Consider the following 21,473-nt stretch of genomic DNA (forward strand, 5'->3'; position numbering starts at 1 on the left):
AGAAGTTCTGTGCATTTGCTAACACTGTACAGGCCGGACCCCTAACTGCAGTATTAAATAAACGTGGCTTATCTAATTTAATAATAATAATCTATAATCTAATTTAAATCACAAGATTTGGGCATCAACCACAGTCAGATGTCATACCGCACTCCCAAGGTTTCGGAGGCATAAAATGCAAATTTATTTATACTGAATACAGCCGCATTATTATTATCAGCTTGTGTGAAAATGACATTCAGCTTCCTCCTAAAATCTAATTACACCGTTGCAGCATGAATATCTCAACAACTTCTCCTGGGTTTTAAATCCTATTTAATTAGGCATTATAACAAAGAGCTCACAGATATTTACAGCAGTCTGGGTGAGTGGTTGCAGGGGAGGCTGAGGCTTACCAGTTCACACTCTGTGGCTCCGCAGTAAACACTCGCAGCCAGCACTTTCTCAGGAGGGAGCAGACAGGGGTTTAGTGCCTTGCTTAAGGGCACGGTGAGGAAAGTTCATGAAAAAAAAGAGGAACGTGCCCAGCAGACATGTTGTTTATTGTTTCGTTGAAATATGTTCTCAGATTCCAACAACGTCAAGGCTACAATCCTTTCCCCATGAAGGTTTTAGAACAATGCTGGCTGCTGTTGAGCCTTATTCTCAACCCAAATTTAACCATTTGTGGGATTTTAGCACCATATACACGAGCTTTGTGTTTCCTGCTGCATATTTCAAAAGCATGAACACTGTTAGAATATTTCACTATTATTTTGGGTTTTTTTTAGCTGTTTGAATGCTAATAAATAGGAGTGTGAATGTGAAATAGAGTTGGTCTGAAGGTGATGAATGTAGCTTTATATTAAACTGAAATGACATTTATATGCATTTTTAGACTGTTAATAATGCTAATGTTAATAAAGGCTGCTGATGGAAATCATTTGTCTCCAGGATGGCAGCGCTCCTCGCCCCCTTGAGTTTGACAGAAAACCCACAAATTTATGATCCTTCCTTTACCATTGTTGCCTGGCTTCTCTGTTTAATGGATTACAGAGGACTGATTGCACGCTGCATAAAATAGGCTCATCATGTAAATAACACGAGGCCTCGGAACAAACCGACATCAGCGCTGACGTGTTTGTGCGGTCTGAGGACCGTGGCAGCGTCTAGACTGCTCACAGCCATTTTGTCCCTCCTAACTAGCAGCATGGGTGTGAATGTAAACCTCCGATTCTACATCATCATGAGCGTGTTGTGTTGATGCTTAATTGGAGCAGGTCATGCTTTCATACCTCGCTGCTCACTCAGATCCCTGTCAGTTATGCCTGGTCTCCAAACCCCGCCGTGCTGCGTCCCTGAGATGCCGGGTCAGGCTGGCGCCACCGTCTCAGCGCCTCCAAACAAGATGATCTGGTCTGCTCGTCACCTCGAGACAACGTATAGTATTAGCAGCTCCTCTAACACCCCCGGCAACTGGCATTACATCACTGTCCCTGATTCAGGGAGAACTCCCCCAACCCTAACCCACATGGTTGGGCAGCTCTTAGCTTCAAAAACCATTTGCAGTGACATTTTTGCACCACTCTAATGCTGGAAAATCTTTGTGTGGGTTTATATGTGCTGTGTGAAATACCGTGACAGGTGGAGTAAAGAACGGAGACCACGATGATGAAACTAGATGGATCTGATTTATTAGTGGCCGAGAGGTGTGACAGGAAGTACTTCCTAACAGATTTTTTTCAGGGGGCTAATCACTGGAGGCGCAGAGGCCAGGGCTGTATTTTGGTATGTGGGCGGAGGGTCTAAAATAAAATCGGCCGTCACTGTCTGCTCGCTGGACAGAAGTGAAATACAAAGTGGTGGAGCCGGCCTCCAACGCTGGTTGGGATTTGCGTTTGGCTTGGACAGAACCTGCAGGTCAGGGGTGCAGAGGCCTTTGTGTGGGATTCCCATCTGCTGGACTCATTTCTGTTGCAGCTGGTAGGTGGTGGCTTTTATTGGTGCGTTTATTGGAAGTTGTATGGAAGCCTGAATTATTGTGACTTTTTAGGGCATCTTTAACACAAGGCACCAAATTGGTGCATGTTTGATATAAAATTCCTCAATACTGTCCAGCCACTGTATCCAGAGAGGACAGGAAAAACATGAAATGGGCCTAATTTAACTCTGGATATTCCTCCTGAGGACAAATTGGGACTAGAGTCCTACTGAGACAAAATAAATGGAACTCAGCGATGCAAAGTTAAGACCATTAGGTGCTATTTGACTCCATTTTTAATCATTTATCTTTGGATTCTGAAGATCAATAAGAGACAATCCGAAAATACAAGACAGTTGATGCAGGTTATCAGAAACAACGGCCTTAACTTACCTTCTGTATTCTGCTATGAAACACGAGCCTCCCTGGTTACATCTAAAATAGGCCTGATTTATTTTTGCGGGTACTTGGCGCCTACATTACTTCACTTTCTTGTCATTTGAGCTCTCCGTCTGGTCACACATGTTATGAGAACAGTCATAAACTGTTTTGGCCACAAATTTATGTTTGAATTTGAAAAAAAAAAAAAAAAACTCCCACTAAAAGAAATGCAGCTCTGTTAAAAACGGATTTTGAACTACATTAACAACAAGAAAATGTTCTGTTTTAATGTTTAGCTTTATAAAACTATTGCCGCTGTTGCTCCGAAGCTAAAATAAGTCATGCTAGACATGTAAATAAAGTTCAGATAAAAGCAGCACTAACAGGTGCCTTCAGCTCTAAAGGCTGGATGACAACGTTGATGGATTTCAAATTCTCTTAAAAAAAAAGCACATTAGCTTTTACTGATCTTAATGGACCTGCTTTTAACCAGATGGAGTAGGTGGTCATTTTGACCTGGACTTATTTAATTTAAGATAACTTTAAAACTTGCAGGTTTCCTGTGTTGCTCCTTTGCTTTTGAATGGATGAGACTTAAAGATCTCAACCAAAAATGTAATTGACAGCACTGTCTCCAATAACCACTGAGCGAAAAGATAACTCAGATCCAAACCAGGATTTTTATGCCTTAAACAACTAATGTGGTCTCAGAGAGCGCTCTGAGAAGCCTTAAGGGCTCATTGTTAATCCAAGCAAAGCGTTAAACCATGAGGTTACGCTAAAAAGACTCACAAGTTCACGTAGTTCCGAGGGACAAAATAAGGTCATGATTAATCCTCTGCCGCCGTGGACCGATGGAAGGCAGTGCAGAATATCCAATCTAAGACCTCCAGTGAGTGAATATCAAGAGAAAGCTTTTAATATTTTCACTGAATGACTCACAGAATACAATTTATCAGCTGAGGACATCTGAGCAGCGTTATGCCGGGTTTTTTTATAGCCATCATTTAATTTGACAGTGCACCCCAAATATGTGTGCTCTGATCTGATTTAAGAGTGTACTCGTAGTTATGTGAAACTGCTTTTTAAAAATGTCCACATGGAACCCTTCTGTAAAGGCTGGATTACTAGCAGGAGAAAGGAAGGCACCTAAAGCTCAAAAAGAAAACCAAAAATTCAAATGATCTTTAAAGAAAAAAACAAACTGCATCCTCATATTATAATTTAAAACTAAATGTCTGGTCTCTCATCACAGACGGACAGCACCAGTGTGCAGAAACGTAGTTCATGTACATTTTTCCTTACCTGCATTGTTTTGTGCAATTTCTGTACAATTCTTAAATAAGCATTCATGTGATGCTGCTTCTACAGATTTAGATAAATGATGGCTCATAGGATGAATTAAATATTTCTGCAGCCATACACCGGTACGCCCTATACCAAGAAGTTCCAGGTCTGACCCAGGGTCAGGATTTGTCTGTGGATAGGTGTGTGTGTGTGTGTGTGTGTGTGTGTGTGTGTGTCCTGATAGACAAACATATCTGTGGTTTTTGTGCCTTAGCTGCTGGCAGCACAAGTTTTGAACCAGGGCAGGACTTCCTGAGAAAGATTTGAACCAGAGTCAACAAGATTCACTCTGTGGACCCAGACGGGAATCCCGCTGATCAACTGCGAGGCCATGTACCAGGCAGCTGTCTCCAAGCATGCAGACAACACCGTCCCCAGTGGGGTACTTAACTTTGTGCATGGACATGTCAGTGTCTTTATGTGTAGCCATTACCAGAGATGATGACTGCAACGCTTTGAAATACTTGTTAGCATGATTTCTCGGGGGCTGCCTAGTCTTGTTCCCAGCTAGAACAAGTGCTGACTTGCAACAAATTGTTATTGCCACATTATTATCATGCGGGGTTAATTGGACTTGATTTGTGCTGAGAAGGTCATATTTAGATTCTTTAGTACCAGAGGTGAAACACAACGCTTTATAAAATGCACAAGGCACAATTACAAACCACGCATGGCATCAGCTGGAACCGCGATGTGTGTAACAGCGACTTGCACTGCACGCACACCAGAAAGAATGGCTCTATTAAGAATTATTGTCATTTCAGGTCATGCAGAAGTGGAAGCAGCTAATGATATTTCCTGCTTCATTAGGTCACGGAAGAGTCGGCAGTCTGTTCCCTGCCAGTGGGATTTGCCAGTGTGAGGAAGCTGTTTGAGACCCAGCAAACTGCAAACTCACACAGTGTTACCCAGTTTCAGCTCCACCAAAAACTGTGCAGGTACACATGTAGACATCTGGAGGTTAAAGCCACGAGAGAAGGGAACAAGAAGGCATGTTTTGTTTTGTGTGTTCCATTCCATGTGGGAATGTGGTTACGGCTCCTTCCTTCCTATTTTTTCCCCACACCACCAGGTTCCCTTTAGAGCATCATTAATTGGTTAAGAACAAAGCCAACAAGAAGAATGATTTTTTTTTGGCTGTGAGTAAGTGAACAGCTTGACGTATTCTTTGTCGCCTTGGCTCCATCTGTGATGAGTCATTTCAAAATGCAGAGAGCAATCTGCTCTTGCAGTCTCTTGTAGGGTGTTCCACTGTGTTCTATTAGGCTTTGACTGGTGGACTAAGTCACAGAGGGGTATGTTTTTATCTGTGGCATGTGTAGTTGTGTGTGTATGTGTGTGTGGGGGGAAAGGGGGGGGCACGTACACATATTTTAATGTTTACATACTGCTGTCTTCGTCTTCACAGGAAATGTCTGACTCAGAGGTGATCGTATCGACCAGACAGGTGCTCCCTGGCAGCGAGTCGCTAGATTGCAACCAACAAACAACGGTACTACTGCACATTTTTCACTCTGCAAACAGCGAGAGGAGGCTGTATTAATGAGCCCAACATTTTAATTACCCCCTTTAAACTGATAGCGATCGATGAGGTTGGTGCCGCATCCTGTCTGACAGCGCTGAGATCACAGATTTTTTTCCCTCTCAATGTAGGTGTCATACTGCAGCAATAACCTGGAATCTAGTTCTGACAACCGTCAAAATGAAGCAGGTACGATGTTTATTTGTTTACAGCCCATTCTCTGTATTATGCTGCTGTCTCTAATTGTGTTGTTGCTGACTTTTAGATGAAGAATTTCCCAGGTACACTACAAAAGAACTGAGGGCTCACTTTGAAAGGACAATAGAGGAGGCGGCTCCACAAAAACCAATTAAGGTAGGCTTTTTCTGATTCACTGATTCGCACATTTTCTTATTCTAGATAGGAGACACAATATATAAAGTAAGCTTGTCAGATTTTAGTCCCGCATTAATCAAAGGAAAGCAGTAGAAATCTTGATGATTTTGCTGTTGAACATTTCCTGAATGCACAGCTATGAATACACTTGAAGTGCACATATGGATGGATTATCATCGAGTTTGTCTAAACTCAAAGGTGCAAACGGAATCGCACTTCGGTCAAGGTTGGGAGTGATGGTTGGTCGATGGAGGCCTGATATTTTTTGAGGTTATGACAACATTCATTCAAAGTCTTGAAGTTTCATCTTCTGCAGGAAGACGAATATGACAAAGTCATTTAGTTTCTGCATGGCAATGTGTTAAATCTTCAAGTTTTTAAATGTTAAATTGTAACCTAGATAAACCACGGTTTTAGTTGAACTTTTTTTTTTTTTACCTTGTTCACTTAGGCCCATCTCCTATATTGGAGTGTCCATATAACTAAAGAGTGACTGATTTACAGTTTGGCTTTTTGTTTTTTTACCATTGAAACATTTTTTACTCTTTTAAAAGATTGACCGTGACATCAACCGATCAAAGTGGTCCTCAAATGTGAAACAGAGCCAAACCGTGACAAATGAAGTTTGCCAAACAACCACAATCGAGTCCACAAAGGCCACAGAGGTTGAAGTGACTGATAATGAGGATTTCCCACCGCCACCACCAGCTGAAGATGCAGACTATCTCCCACCCCCACCTCCAGACTTACTTCAAATGCCAGAAAGTGAAGATGTTCCAGCATGTCAGGATTTCCCAGAACCTCCTGAACCATTAAACCCATTCAAAGATCCATTCAACAGAGAGGCTTTCTGCAAGCAGAGGAGAATGAATGAACTTAAACGCCTCTACAAGCATATTCAACCGGACATTTCTAATATTGAGGAGTGCCACACTGATTATGATGAAACAGACAGCAATAAATTACACAGCTGCGAGTACATCTATGAAGATGATGTAGTCCACGATGATATCAATTATGATCAATGCGAGGAATGGGAAGAGATTCTCCCTGGGGATGTGCAGTCCATGCGTTGGATTTTTGAAAATAAGCCCTTGGACACAATTAGGGATGAAAGTCGCAGTGAGGAAGATGATGAGGGTAAGATAACTCAGCAGGAAATCATTCTTGGAAAAGATGTGAAGCGTACAGCTTGGATGTTTGAGACCAAGCCAATGGATGAGCTGAGTACACGCAATATCAGCATGACGGAGTATAAAAACAAGTTTAACAAAATAGATAAAGGAGACGTCCGCGCGGCAGCGTGGTTGTTTGAAACCCACAGGATGGACGCTCTGAATAAGATGCATAAGGAGGAGGACTTGACCAAAGAGATTCTGTTCACAGAGAATGATGAGAATTCTACCATCTACATGATCGACAACAAGTGCATGGAAAATCTTGGGCACACCGAGACCATCGACGAGAGCCACCTGCTGACTTTAAGATCGGTACTGGAGGAAATTAAGGGAGAGGTTAAAACGGTCACAACCACTTTTGACACCCAGTTCAAATGCGTGATTATGGGACAGTCGAGCCAACTGCTAGAGATTAAATCTGTGCGCAAAACTGAAACTGAATTAGAGAACTCCATTGCCTCTCGCTGGCTTTTTGACACCCAACCTCTCACTGTGACGGACATAGGACCTACACCCTTGAGCCTCCTGTGTAGTCTTTCCATGGAGGACAGTAATAAAGGTGATTGGGGAAGGTGGTTGTTTGAGATAAAAACATTAAATTCTCTCCAAGACTTGGAAAAACCAAAAGCAGAGAATGAAGAGGTGATAGGAGCTGATGTCCGAAAGCACTGCTTGGTGTTTGAAACCCAACCGATGGATTCTCTGAAAGATGATTCTAACGCAAGGCCTCAGACCATCGAAGACATTATTGGAGGCAATGTTAGATCTGCGAGACACTTTTTGAAAGCAGCCCACAGAGGGGAAGACCGGCCTGGAGGTGGGAAAACTTCAAAAGGTTACCCTGGCCGAAGAAGCCAAAGGCGACGTGAGACACCAAAAGTGGCGCTTCGAGAGTCAACCTCTAGAACACATCGGAGAGCAGAAGAAAGAAGTCATTCGCACAGTAAACGTTGAGGAAGACCTGACGCAGGAGGATGGCACAAGCTGCAGGGCAGATGTGCGTAAGAACTGCTGGGTGTTTGAGACACAGCCGATGGATACGTTAAAGGATGACTCAAATACTCGACCAGTGACCAAAGAGGAGATTGTTGCAGGCAATGTGAGTTCTGCAAGGCATTATTTTGAGACTACTCCAGCTGAGGAGATAAAAGAGCTGGTAGAGGTGGGAAAACTCAAAAAAACAGTAGCTCTTGTGGAGGAGAGGGGAGATGTCAGACATCAGAAATGGCGATTTGAAAGCCAGCCTCTTGAGGAAATTAGAGAAGAAAAGAAGGACATCATCAGAACAATTGACCTGGAAGAAATCGATAAAGTGGACATCCAAAACTTCAAGCACATCTTTGAGAGTGCAGAGTCAAGCAGGGGGGATGAGCCTCAAAAGATTCAAATAGAGGGTGTCACGTCAGGCTCAGTGAAGTCTAATAAAAACCTGTTTGAGTCGACTACTCTCTACGCCATGCAGGACCACACAGGTCACTTTCATGAGGTGAAAACAGTTCGCCGTGAAGAGGGGTGGTGAAAGGAGATGTAACAACGTGTAAATGGATGTTTGAAACACGACCAATTGACCAGTTTCATGAATGTATTGATAAATATCAAGTTATCAAGGGCATATCCAAGCATCAAATCGAGTCTGGGGACGTTAAAACAGCAAAGTGGTTGTTTGAAACACAGCCGCTGGATTCTATTAAGTATTTCAGCAATATAGAAGATGATGAAGCTGTGGGCACAAGCAACAATATAGACATCGTGAAGGGAGATGTAAAAACCTGCAAATGGCTCTTTGAGACTAAACCGATGGACATCTTGTATGAAAAAGTCAAGTTAGAGGATGAAGGATCAGAAGAAATACAGAAAGGAGACGTCAAAACCTGCACGTGGCTGTTTGAGACACAAGCACTTGATACTCTTCACGATGAGACAGAGACTGTGCTGAAAACATGCACCGTCAATCAAGAGGACATAAGAGGAAAAGACGTAAAAACGGCCTGTTTTCTCTTTGAGACAGAGAATGTTAGCCAAGAGGAGACCGGCTCTTTCAAACGTGTCACCGAAATAGACATTGCATCTGGAGATGTGTCAAGGATGAAATACATTTTTGAAAACCAAACAGGTGATATCATGACTTCAACATCTGAAGAAGTGTTGCAGAAGCTGAAGAATGTATGGACAGAGGATGCACACAAAGGAGACGTGGTGAATTGCAAATGGCTGTTTGAAAACCGGCACGTCGATGGCCCCGAGGAATCAACATGCAATCGCACAGTGAATGATGTTCAAGGAGGAGATGTAGATAAGGGGCGTTTTATTTTTGAGACCTACTCCTTAGATGAAATTAAGTCGTCCTCAGAGACAGACGAAGAGCTGATTAAAATGCAGAAGATTATCTGTGAGGAAGAGGAGAAAGGCGATGTGAGAAATTACACCATGATGTTTGAAAACCAGCCCCTTTATGCCATTCAAGACAAAGCAGGTCTTTACCATGAAGTCACCACCGTCACAAGTGAAGAAGTGATACGAGGAGATGTGGTGGGAACGCGTTGGTTATTTGAAACCAAGCCCCTTGACACTATCAAGGACACAGATGAAGTTCATATAATTAAGTCTGTCACACAGGAGGATTTACAAAAAGGAGATGTCACCTCTGCCAAGTGGAAATTTGAGACACATCCACTTGGCAGGATCGCCGAAGAAAAGAAGATTTTAATAAGAACTGTAGATGACATCCAAGGAGGAAATGTCAGGAAAAACAAAGATCATTTCGAGTCTGATGCCCTGTCACAGGGGTCTGTTAGAACAGTAAATGTAAGTGAAATACAAAAAGGCGATGTGAGGACTGCAAAATGGAGATTTGAAACACAGTCAATTGATAAGATTAGAAGCATGAGCTCCGAAAACCTGATCGAAACTGTTAAAACAGAAGAGGTCGCGAAGGGTGACGTCAAGCATTCAGTCTGGCTTTTTGAGAAGAATCCTCTTGACCACATTAAAGAGGTCGATGAGGATGAAGACCATCGGACTCTCACTCAAGAGGAAATCTCCAAAGCAGATGTGAAGACGACAATGTGGCTCTTTGAGACGACACCATTTGACAGCTTTAATGAGTCCAAAATTGAGAGGACTGAAATCTTGGGGAAAAGTGTTAAGGGAACTCTTGAGGAACTTTACAGTCAAAAAATGGTGAGGTCGAAGGGAATACTCATTGAAGCTGATGAAATAGGTGATGTTAGGATGGCAAAATACCAGCTAATGAATAAGCAGGCTCCAGAGATTCAGAGAGAAGAAGTTATTAAATGTGATATACAGACTGTTATGATGAACCTGCTGAACACACAGGTAAAACAAAAGCAGCATATAAGCATAGATACAGAAGAAAAAGGGAACATTAGTTCCACAGTAAAACAGCTATTTAACCAAGAGAGATGCACAAGCATTGAAAAGGAAGAAATAATACGCGGTGACATTCAGGAAGCTGTAAAGAATCTCTTCAATGAAAATGATTCAGGAAAACATGGAATCCTTATTCAGGAGGATGAAATGGGAGATGTACAGATGACAATTTATTCCCTTCTGAACAAAGAGGAGAATGTTAATGTTGAGAAACAGGACATTGTAAGAGGAGATATAAAGAGTGCTCTTCAGAAACTCTCTGGCTCAGATAAGTCAGATCAAGCGGGTGAAGATAACTGTGGATGCATCAGAAAGGGGAAATGTCAACTTTTATTCCACATGTATTGAATCTGGCTCTCTTGACTATCTCAGACAGCTTAATTTGGGATCTGAGGAGTCTCTCCAATGCACAGCAGAAAAAGAGAAAATTATCGGAGGTGACATCAAGACACAAAACTCCTCCTTGGATGTAATCGAACACCGATTGAGCGAACCGTGGAAGATGTTATACCTGGCGATGTTCATAACACGGTGAAAGTTTTCATGTCGGAACCAACTCTAGAAAGACCTCACAAGGAAGAAATAATCAAAGGAGATTTAAGAGCTGCTTTGACGTCCTTGTCTGAATCAGCAAATCAGAATGTTGTTGTAGAGAAGAGGAGGTGGTGAAGGGTGATATACCAAAAGCCCTGCGGTGCCTGGAGAGGGCTCATAAACAGTACAAAGAGGTTGAAAAGCCAGAAATTGTCCCAGGAAATATAAAAGGAACCATGAGATCACTGGAAAAGTCATCAACCTCCAAAGCTGAAACTGTTGTCGAAGATTTAGTCCAAGGAGATGTGAAAGGCATGTTAAAATCTCTGGAACTGGCAAAACAAGGGATCAGAGATGTTGAAAGAGAAGAAATCATTAAGGGCGACATTCGCATTGCAATGCAGAGTCTACAGGATGCCTCTAGTGAGAGGAAATCATGTCAGCAGACAGCAGATATTCAGGGAGATGTGAGAGGAACTATTCAGCTCTTAATGGAGCCTCCATCCTCACCCAAATTACAAAGGAGCTCCAGCCTGGAAGATGACGTGAAGGGTGATGTCAAGATGTCAATTAGGTCACTGTATGAGGGGCAAGAGCACACACAGCTTGAGAAAGAAGAAAGTGAAAAGGTGACGTCAAAGGGACAATTAAATCCTTATTGGAAACCGCACAACGTGAAACACCTAAACTCAGAGCATACAGAAGAGTTCGCGTGAAACAGAGCCCTCCAGTGAAAAACCTCCCTGTTGATGCACAGAGACACATACAAAAGATCAAAACAGCAAAAACAGTCGAAACTGCACAAAAAAAATCAATCCACTGGTGGTGATTTGTTGATAACAAAGGCAGGCTCTGAGGAGAAGTCTATTCAGCAATCAACAACAATAGTGGAGCATAAGACAATAACGCAGAATCATGGAGTCAAAACTTTGAAGACAGAGTTCCGAAATCTGAAGTCGAGTCCAAAGGCTATAATAAAAGTCAATAATAAATCCAAAGTGCAGACAAATATTTTCAAAGCTCAGGTGCAAGAACCTGACCTGCCACTCCCACCTCCTCCTCCACCAGTGGATGACACAGATCTTCCTCCTCCTCCTTCTGTTGATTCTGACATTGAACAGCTTCCTCCTCCACCACCCCCACCTCCTCTTGCTGGTGAGCAGGACTTCCTGCCACCTCCTCCATCTCAGCAGGAACTTGAGAGCATGCCAAAACAGGCAACGCCACCATCGCCAGTAATAGCAAAAAAGATGACAGTAAAAAAAGTGAAAGGCCCAGCTCTACACCCGGTTCCAAAACTGGAGCCCAAAGTAGAACTCAGCAAAACTCGACATGTGGAGCATAAATCAGAAAAAGTTGAAGAAATCAGCTGGAGCCAATCAAAAGCATCTGACACATCAAGAACGTTTTCCCTTGAATTTCCTGCACCACCCCAGTCACCAAAACCAGTTAACAAAGTCCACGTGACTCCTGTGAGATTCACCCCACCCCCCTCTCCTCCGCCTCCTATGAGAGGGCCAATCAGTAAATTTAGCACTCCATTAATAAAAGCAGAAGAAAAATACCGCAAGCTAAAAGAAGCCAGCACACCTCCAACCACCCCAGTGCCCACTACCTTTCATGACTCGGTTAGCGTTGCCCTTGAAATGCTGTCCACCAAAGAGCAGTCAAGTAACACTTCGTTAGAACAGATGGGAGCCAATACGGCATCCTTGAAGGTTCTTCCTGACTCCCAATCAAGTGATTCAACCAGGCGCGTTGTTGTGGCAAATACTGCAGGTTGCAACATCTCGAGCAGTAAGAAAATCATCACAGATTTGACCGTAATATCGTCGGTGAAGCAGGAAATCACCTCTAACGAAACATCTAAGGTTGTGTCCATTAAAAAGACCTCATTGAAGTCAGCTTCCTCCGGTCACCTATCAGCTCAGCCTGTCACAGCTGAGAAAGACCAGAGCTTTGGCGGTGACACGCCAAAAGCAAAAGCCATGCCCAAAAATCAGAAGGCAAAGACCTCCAACAAATCAGAAGATAAAAATTATGCTAATGAAATCTCTAATGAAAAAGAAAAACCTGAACCGATTGTCTCTTCTGTGGAAAATGTAAAATCAACCAAATGTGAATCTCAAGATATATCAACGCCGGAATTATTCAAAAATCTCCACACAGCTCAGCAGAGTGACAAGATGAGAGCAGATATTTCTCCCAAAGACACCCAAGAGAAGGCCTCTGATCTGACAGCGGAGGCGGAAAAGACTACTCCCAACACAAATGGAAAAACAGGCAAACAAAATCATAAGGGGAAAAAGACCAGTCTGCAGGAAAAGCAAGCAGGGATAAAAACAACCAGTGAGCACACAAAAATGATTTCACAGGATGTCAAGACAGAAGTGATGGAAGCCACCGAGGTGACTGTGATCAGTAAATCTACAGATATAACGTCAGAGCCAAAGCAGGACATTAAGGCTGTTAATGTCTCCACTGCTGCTGTCTGTGAAACTGCTGCAGTAACAGAGCGCCAACAGGAAGCTTCAAGTCCATTAAAGAAGAAAAAGAAGTCCAAAAGTCTAAAGGAGGTGGACAGCCTGGTCAGGGGAAAGAATCGACAGATTCAAAGACAGATACAGGAGCACAAATTCACAAAAGTGTAAGAGACGAGCACGTTCAAGTCAAGAAAGAAGCAATTAACACAGAGAGCAAAGCTGATCACAGTGTCCAGAAGGAGAAAGCTGCCCAGAAGGATGTAAAATCTCCACAAAAGAAAAAAGGAACCCATCCTTTTCAGCAAGGTGAAGAAAAACAACACAGAGAAAATTTGGTTACTGTGATTTCTACAGTTCAGTCAGAGCAAAGTGAATTCCCAAGGTCTACAACAGAGGGAAGAGAAGAATCTAGCAAGAAACACGTCCAAATCCTGCAGTCTGACATCACAGAAATAACTTCATGTTCGGCAAACACTGGATCAGAAAAAGCTCTGCTCAGTAAGGACCCACACTGGGCCATAAGCATGGGGAGCAACTGTGAAGTGGAGAATTCTCAGAAGCATTCTGAACTCCTTCCTCCAGAACCCAAATTGATGCAATTGGACAGTAATGATGCAACAGAAAAGCACGAATGGGAGAAATCTGTTTCTGGCAGCCCAACACCGAGAATATCAAAGATCAGCATTGGTTCTTCCAAGATTGAAACGCAAACAAAGAAAATCTTCCACGACAGAAATAGAGAAGAAGCGAGTCGGTGCAGGTCTGTTGACCTTCGGGCTCCATCACCTTCCCTACGGATGCGTTCCCCTTCACCAACCTTTATTACCATCGAATCGCGACGAACGGACTCGTCCCAGAGAGTGACCCCCTCGCCCACCTTACTGCACAGGCCATCCACACCACCCACTCCGCCGCCACGTCGGTGCGACACCCCGACGACTCGCCTCACCAGAATCACGCCCTCGCCAACATTTGACAGAGCGGAAAATCTTCCACGACTCAAAGACGCGACGGCCAAACTCTCGCGTGGCGTCACCCCGCCACCACCGCTCATGCCCCAGCAGATCTCAGAGAAAAAATCAGGGATTGTGGAATTGCCCGCCACATTCCATCGGCAAATCAGACTCGATTCCCATCTCTTGGATGCTGCAGTGACATCCGCTGAAAACAGAGAAGGCCAAAAGAGTTTTCCTGGGATGGCTCAGGCCGATGTAAATTCTCAGAATATGGAAAAAGATCAAGCTGACACTTCAGAGGTTGTGATTGCCAACTAAAATCCAAAGTAGGTCTGAGACTCCCACACGTGTGTGTGAACGAGATACCAGAGATGCAGATGTGTCAGAGCGTCATGCGCAACTGTCAAAGAAAAGAGAGCAGTTTTTTGAAGAAGCTCAAAAAGCTGAAATCAATAAAACCTACACGCGAAAGGAGCCACTGCAATTCCTAAAAGACTAGACCCAGATTTTGAAAAGTGTGGGGAAGAAAAAAAGCAGAAAGAAAAAGATGAGCTTTCTAAGGTGGACATGTTGACTTTTTGCAAACAACTTTGAATCACCAGAGGGCAAATTAGATTTGATGAAAGACCTCATGTCTCTTACAGACTGGCTTGAAAATGATGCTCTTGGAATGGTAGAGTCTAATAAAGAGAAAGCAGACATCCTGGAGCAGGAGATCCACAACATTTTGGATATTCAGGCTGTTAAAATGTTTTTGAATTAGGTGAACAAATTTCCTCTCATAGGGAAAAGAAAAAGAGTGAGGAGCAGCCTTTATCAGATCTTACAGGGTTAACAGAAGCTGCCTCAAAGCAGCAGAGTTCTCAAGAGACAATCAGACCCTCACAGAAGAGCACCTCCGAGCATGTGGTAGAAAACCGTGGGAGCAGAGAACACGCCAGCGTTCACTGAAAGAAAATCAGTCACGGAGCATTTCTCGAATGTGGACGAGTTGGTAAGAAGGTCACCGGAACAAGGACATCTGTCACTGCGCACTCCGAGAGCGTGTCAGCTCAACCCTTTTCCTATGCTGATGCAGTCAAGAGAAAAACAGTCAGCCGAAGAGAAACCTGCGACGCGACGCTACGGAGAACCTGCTTCGAAATTTTCACCAGACGTGGGCAGAGAGCGAGACCGTTTTCAAGAGCCTCGGCTACACTGTTTCTGAGGAGACCACATCCCAATTGGTGTCACATCAGAGGACGACTGTGTTGTCTGGTAACGAGGGAACGCAGCATGAAACTGCAAAAATCTGACACAGGCTATGCATGTGCCAGTTCTAATAATGTGATGGGTGACTAGCTACCTACTGCCATGCTCTTTGACACTTTGCTGTGTAAAATACGACGTGGACAGAACCCAAAGCATAAAAGACACTGGTGTGGGACTGGTGAAAAGGCCAAGATGTAAGCACCGAATGGATGGATGAATGGGTGGTTATTATAAACACTGCTCTAAATGCTTTTATTCAACATGTCCTCCAAATAATACAAACAAACACACACACACACACACCACAACCACACACAACATATCTGTCAGCATGTTAGAAAGAAAATGACTTATTTGCATTGTTTAAAAAACATGTTCAGGGTGAATATTTTAGACTCATGGACGGGTCTCTGTATGTGTGCAGGTATGACAGAACTGAATGAAAGCTAATCTATGAACATGCATGAGAGATTGCTTGCCATACAATGTCGCCTTTCAACACGACTGAAGAAAGCAGGGCTGTTGCTGTGCTGTGATTCAGCCAGGAAAAAATGCTCCTCATCAACTACTTGCATTTCACCTTTCTCAAAAAGGTTCGAGTACCAAGGTCGGAGCTGTGCACGGTATGTCGGAGGAGAGGCCTACCCGATGGATGCTCTCATAGTGGACAAAAAAAATACCATAAATCTGTTTCTGCTGCGAACATTGCAGAAATAAATTGAGGTACATGAAAATCTATAGTTAACTACTTTCCTTCATCTGTTGTGCATCTAAACGGATTTGTTTTGTTCTTGCCGCCTTGGAAATTACGTTTCGCTTCATGGACATTCTACTGTCTTCCTCACTACAAACAAACTCCTCCAATCCAAAGGGAGCATTGATAATGGACGTGGGCAGAACCTCCCTGCAGGAAGTGCTGCACCTACCCCCACAGATGACAAACCAGAGTATAGATATTCCATGAGTAGCCTAAATTCATTAGAGAAAGCACACATTGGGACAGCAACAGAATGTCATGAAGACAGACCACAGTCAAACAAAATATCCATAGTTTGGCACCACGGGCTGATTTTCCCCAAACAGCCTTCAAATGGAGGAGGACATTCAGCTAACTAAACCACAGTGGCCCCCCTCCAGGACAAATGCCCTAAGTCACCCAAACACCAGCACAGAAAGCTGTTCCCAGGAGCATCCTTTGAAGTAACTTGGCCCAGCAACACAGTTTACTCATGTAACATCAAAGAGAAATCAGAAGAAAGGAGCACTGGGCAGACACAGAGAAAAGAAGTGTTGAAGCAGAGGGTCCTGCAGGTGATTGAAAAAAGATAGAAGAAAGTAGGAATATGGAAGGAAATCTGTGGTGTATATACTTAAAAATGAGAAGCAAGTAGAAAAGGATGTAACTGTAGATGAAAGAGGTCAGCGAGAGCCTATTACACACACACACACACACACCACACACACACACTAAACTATAACTATATTACTACTAAAAAGAATGTGTTGGAAATCTAAATGGGACCACATTCAAAAGACGTGAGTTTATATGAATTAAACTTTTCATTTCCCTCTACTACTAAAGAACTGCAACGTCACATTTTCAAACTACCAATTGTTTCTTTGTTTGTTGTTGTTTTGGAAAGTGCCTGCTGTATCTATCTCACACTTTTCCAGGAAGGTCCATTAAAGTGGGGTTGCTGTTGTATTATTTTTGTCAGGGCTTTTATTTTGCAACAATTTTGCATTTGCCATTGCAGCACCTGGTGTGCAGAAAATAATACACACAATCATTCTGTAATGATTTTATTTATAATATGGAAAGAATATAATATAATGCAACAGAAGTGATGATGATCGTTTCTATCTACATATTTTTCCTGAGCGTTTTATGAAATTACGCCTTTCTTTGTACAAGAGAATCACAGATTGTTTCATGCTGTCAGGTTGATCTCCTTTTTTGCTGATCAGAGAGCAATAAAATGTTGAACGGAATCTCTTTTTCTGTTTCTTTGGGACACCAAATTTGAAGTTCTAATGGCACTGACAGAGAGACGTGGCCGTGTGTCTGCCGAGAAAGGGCTAGTCGTTTTAGGGGACGTCGAGCAAGCAGTTCCCAGTGAAGGCCTGAAAAAGATTTTAGAGATCTAAAATAAGCTTCTGACCAAAGATGATTGCTCATCCTGATCAGTGCTCCTCAGCTCAGATGTCCAAAAGCTGTCTTTTCATATCTCTTCACAGCCAACCTTTCAATGCATATCAAGCAGTGGCTAAAAAGATAATGCACCTGAGATTTGATTTTTTAATTTATACATGATATAAGAGGAACAGTAGTGGCAGCTTTTCAGCCAATTAAGTACTCCAGTACTCAACTTATGGTTTCATCTAAAATTAACAGTGCTGAAGAAGTGTTTTCAGGTCACATATGTCAAATCTACAAAGCACGCATATTGAGGCTAAGAAAAATAACTAGTGAAATAGCTTGAATAAGTATAATATTAATAATCAGAAACAAATTGCATTTATGTTCAGGACCTGGGCAAACAATAAGATAGCATTCAAACTAAGCGGGAGAAAACTAGACGAGACGAGATTATAATAATAAAATCATATAAATAAAGTTTAAAATAGGGTAAGGAATTGTGTGAAAACAATTTTGCAAGAACTGTGTGGAAATTTCTCTTACAGAGTCAACCAACCTTGACTGCCAGCAGTCATGAAATGCTCTCTCTCTCCGGATTGGCTAGAAATTCTTCACTCTCTGCTCTGATTAGTTGGCTCTGTCCCATTAGGCGGGACGTCAGGCTGCCCGCAAAACCATCCTCTTTGCCCCCCTCCGAGAAGAAATAACAGTGCTGGAGGACGCTGGAGCAAAGCAGTAACGCATCATCAAGACCAAGAGTGGGAGCGGGATGCAGACCGACTGAGGTAGGACGGCTTTTACTTCGACGCGTTGTCCTACACGCGGTTTCAACTTTCTTCATCTAACTGCAGTCTTGAGATTCGACTTTGGGTGGATTTCTTTCGCGTTTGTATTGCCGACTTCCAGGTCAAAACATCTCTCGGACTAATGTCCGAGCAGCCTCCCTGGGTAGAGGGGGTCCTGCTTTGGTCTCTGCCTCAGCCCGTCGCAGTTTTCCCCGCCAGGGTGCTCGCTGATGCGGACACTTTGGGACACATACTGACACCGGTGCTGGAAATGCGTCAGGTTTGGACAAGGGATGGGAATGCAGAGGTCCGAGTCACACATCAAACTTTGAACACACATAAAATCTGTGTACGTGCAAATAGCTATAGTCTAGTGTTGCATGTGTTATTTATTCGATGAGGAATTTGCCTTTCTGACATTTCTCTGGAATGTTTGTGTTTAACACAATAATAACAAATTCTGCCTAAAGAATATTTGATTTTACAACAATTAGCCCATAAAGTGTAATCTCATTTCAGCTATCCATAATTTTGAAAAATGTGTTGAGTGTAGTAAGCAGACCTCCAGGGAATGTGCATGTTTGTTTTTTTGTTTTTGTTTTTTTAATATTTACAATTTACAATTTGAGGAGTCTCACAAAATTGTGCCTCAGCGGCTTAATGTGCTGCCTTTTTATTTGTCCTCCTTTCAGTAGTAACCTAATTGCTATTCATTTAAATGTCAGATTGCCATCCGTGCCGCCAGCTCGATAGAATAATGAGAATAAAAGTTCAAAGTGAAGTGTGAGCTCTCTGGAGGAGCTGTAGCTCTTCTTGTACCATTACTGGGACATGTTAGATCGTTATCTGGATTAAATGCTTATTTTGCCTCCCAATCAAGCTCATGATGGGTTCTGTTCCATGACCATCTGTGTGTAACATCATGTGGCTGACTGCCTGTGTGCCTGTAAGTGCCTTTGTGTTTATTTTGCTGCACTTTAAGTCTGTCTGTCTTTCTGTGTCGTGCTACAAGTAGCTGCTTTCACTAATCCCATTTTTGCAAAGAGGAATTAGTGTGGTGAGTTTGAAGCCCTAATCCCTGATTTACCTGTGTTGCATCTTTGGATCGTTGGTCTCACCGATCCTGACCAGGCTCGGTGCATGTAGTTGTGTCTCCCTGCTGTGGCAGGTCCGTGTGTGACTCTATTGACATTTATTTAATACGCATTGAAGACATAATTTTGCGTTTATATATCGTTGCACTCAACCTGTAAAGTTGCTTACAGTTACTGTACTGACTGCCTGTTCAGGGGTAAACAAAAGCATTCAAAAGAAAACAGAGCTGTAAAAGATGCCAAAAGGATTTGTGGGACCTGTAGTTTTCCGAGGTTTTACACACTGTGTTGACATCCAGGTGTACAAAGGCAATTCTGCAAATATTAAAGCATTCAGTACCTCCTCATCTTGTCTGCAGCTACTACCATTATTATATTAGTACAGAACACCACACACTGGTCATATGCAGAGCATTGCACTGTATGAGACATGTTGTTACATGCATGGCTGTTGCAGAAATCTTTAGCAGTGCTTGTGCCACTTGGCGTTAACTTTCACGCTCTCTCTGCATTTGCAATGGTTTGATGAAGAGACTTGCAAATGTTTCTTATTGTTTCTTCCAAATGGTCCCTCCTGGACCAGAACATGGAATATTTCAAACAACCCAAACTAATCACAGCAGCAGCAGCAGCAGCGTGCGATATGTACATTTGCATGTAATGCGGAGGCCTGCGTAGGATCACTGACTTCACTGAGGGTATATTGCAAAGGTTCAAGTGTCATGCTATGGAGAAAAACCTGGCCTTTTACAGTTTAGGGAGATCCAGTGATGCTTTGAATTTAGCACATAATGCTAATGAACAAGGTTTAATTGCTGTGCAATTAGCCTGAACAAGTGTAGTAACAGGTTAGTCTGTTACCTGGTCAAAGAACATTGATTGCAATAGCTTTGTTTAAGGTGTAGCAATGATGAATTTTTGAGGAGTAATACGAGTCAACCTACCTTTGTTTGTAATGAAACCAGTGTGTAGAGAAGAAAAGTGCTTAATGAATGATTCTATTTTTATTTTTTTTAATAAATGAGGGTGTCTAAACCCAGTCTGACTGGCACAGAAACAAATCATTCTGATGGACTGATAATCATCAACCAATAAGATAATTATTAAGTACAGATGTTAATGTTTATTTGCCATTGTTTTTGTAGCGTGTATCCTCCTCCATTCATCCTTGGAAGTGGCCTTTGTTTCTCTAAATCCAACATTGGAGGTTTTATAATGATGTTGCCAACTTTCCACCCACACATTCCTCTAACACTATTTAATACAATGACCTAATTTGAATAATTTATTTCCCTGCAATAAGCTCTGTTTTTCTTCACCTATGAAGTTGTTTGAATAAATTGTAAACCTACACATGGCAAAAAGACGGCTAAAAGGTGGCTTAAAACAACACTATTATAATGGGGCTGATAAATGAAAACAACTCATAACTAGAATAGCACAGGATTAACAGTCAATGGGAAAGGATAAAAAAAGAATGAAAGCAAATCCCATTAAAGAACAACATAATTTAGCTTCCCCATTTTTGTTTTCCAAAAACAATTTGCCTTCCTCATTGTCCACCCCCACACTTCCATTTCCCACAGAAATATACTGCGTAAAGTCTCAAAATAATTTTATAAATGAACAATTTTGAATCAATTTTCTCTTCTCAAGCAAAATATTTTAAAGGCTGAAAGGTTCTGGACAGGATTTGCAACATTCCTTTAACAGGTGACGCCGGCAGAGGTGTTCTGAAAGCAGAAAGGCTGCTTTGATCCCGTCTCCTTTGCTCCACATCAAAGCACCTGAAGCCTTTATCAGCAGGAGGTCACCTACAATGTGTGAAGGCACAAATGGACTTTAGTCACACACCCAGGGGCTAAGTAATCTGTGTATTTTTGTGGGGAATAGCAATTTGGTGTTGGACCTTGTGTATTCAAGTCATTAAAGAGCCCATTCACGAATCCTAGATTAATGAAAATTATTAAATGTTTTTCAAGAAACCCCCCAGATTGCCTCTGTGAACAGGAAAGAACTGTTTGGTAATTAAAACATGCAAAATGCAGCGAGGTGCCCCTGACTGTGTCTTTATGGT

At 42.5% G+C, this 21,473-nt stretch overlaps 2 protein-coding genes across 2 annotated transcripts; both read left to right on the forward strand.

The window, feature by feature from the left end:
* Positions 1-1,824: 1,824 nt before the first annotated feature.
* LOC101074994 (xin actin-binding repeat-containing protein 2) lies at positions 1,825-11,403 on the forward strand. Its single transcript, XM_029831836.1, is given in 12 exon segments — positions 1,825-1,962; positions 3,903-4,070; positions 4,499-4,626; positions 5,097-5,180; positions 5,342-5,399; positions 5,476-5,564; positions 6,140-7,313; positions 7,615-8,273; positions 8,276-10,443; positions 10,445-10,599; positions 10,602-10,799; positions 10,802-11,403. Coding segments are annotated over 9 exon segments (5,184 nt in total). The 5' UTR covers positions 1,825-1,962; positions 3,903-4,070; positions 4,499-4,626; positions 5,097-5,099.
* A 1,851-nt stretch (positions 11,404-13,254) lies between these two features.
* LOC115248240 (xin actin-binding repeat-containing protein 2-like) lies at positions 13,255-14,444 on the forward strand. Its single transcript, XM_029831837.1, has one exon. It carries the CDS (start codon positions 13,695-13,697, stop codon positions 14,442-14,444), a length of 750 nt encoding a protein of 249 aa, XP_029687697.1. The 5' UTR covers positions 13,255-13,694.
* Positions 14,445-21,473: the final 7,029 nt, after the last annotated feature.

This window comes from Takifugu rubripes, unplaced genomic scaffold (genome assembly GCF_901000725.2).
Source record: "Takifugu rubripes unplaced genomic scaffold, fTakRub1.2, whole genome shotgun sequence".
Taxonomy (NCBI): Eukaryota; Metazoa; Chordata; class Actinopteri; order Tetraodontiformes; family Tetraodontidae; genus Takifugu; species Takifugu rubripes.

What these genes read in the sequence shown, in the direction of transcription:
- LOC115248240 (XM_029831837.1), top strand. Translation starts at nt 13,695, where the DNA reads ATGGGGAGCAACTGTGAAGTGGAGAATTCTCAGAAGCATTCTGAACTC.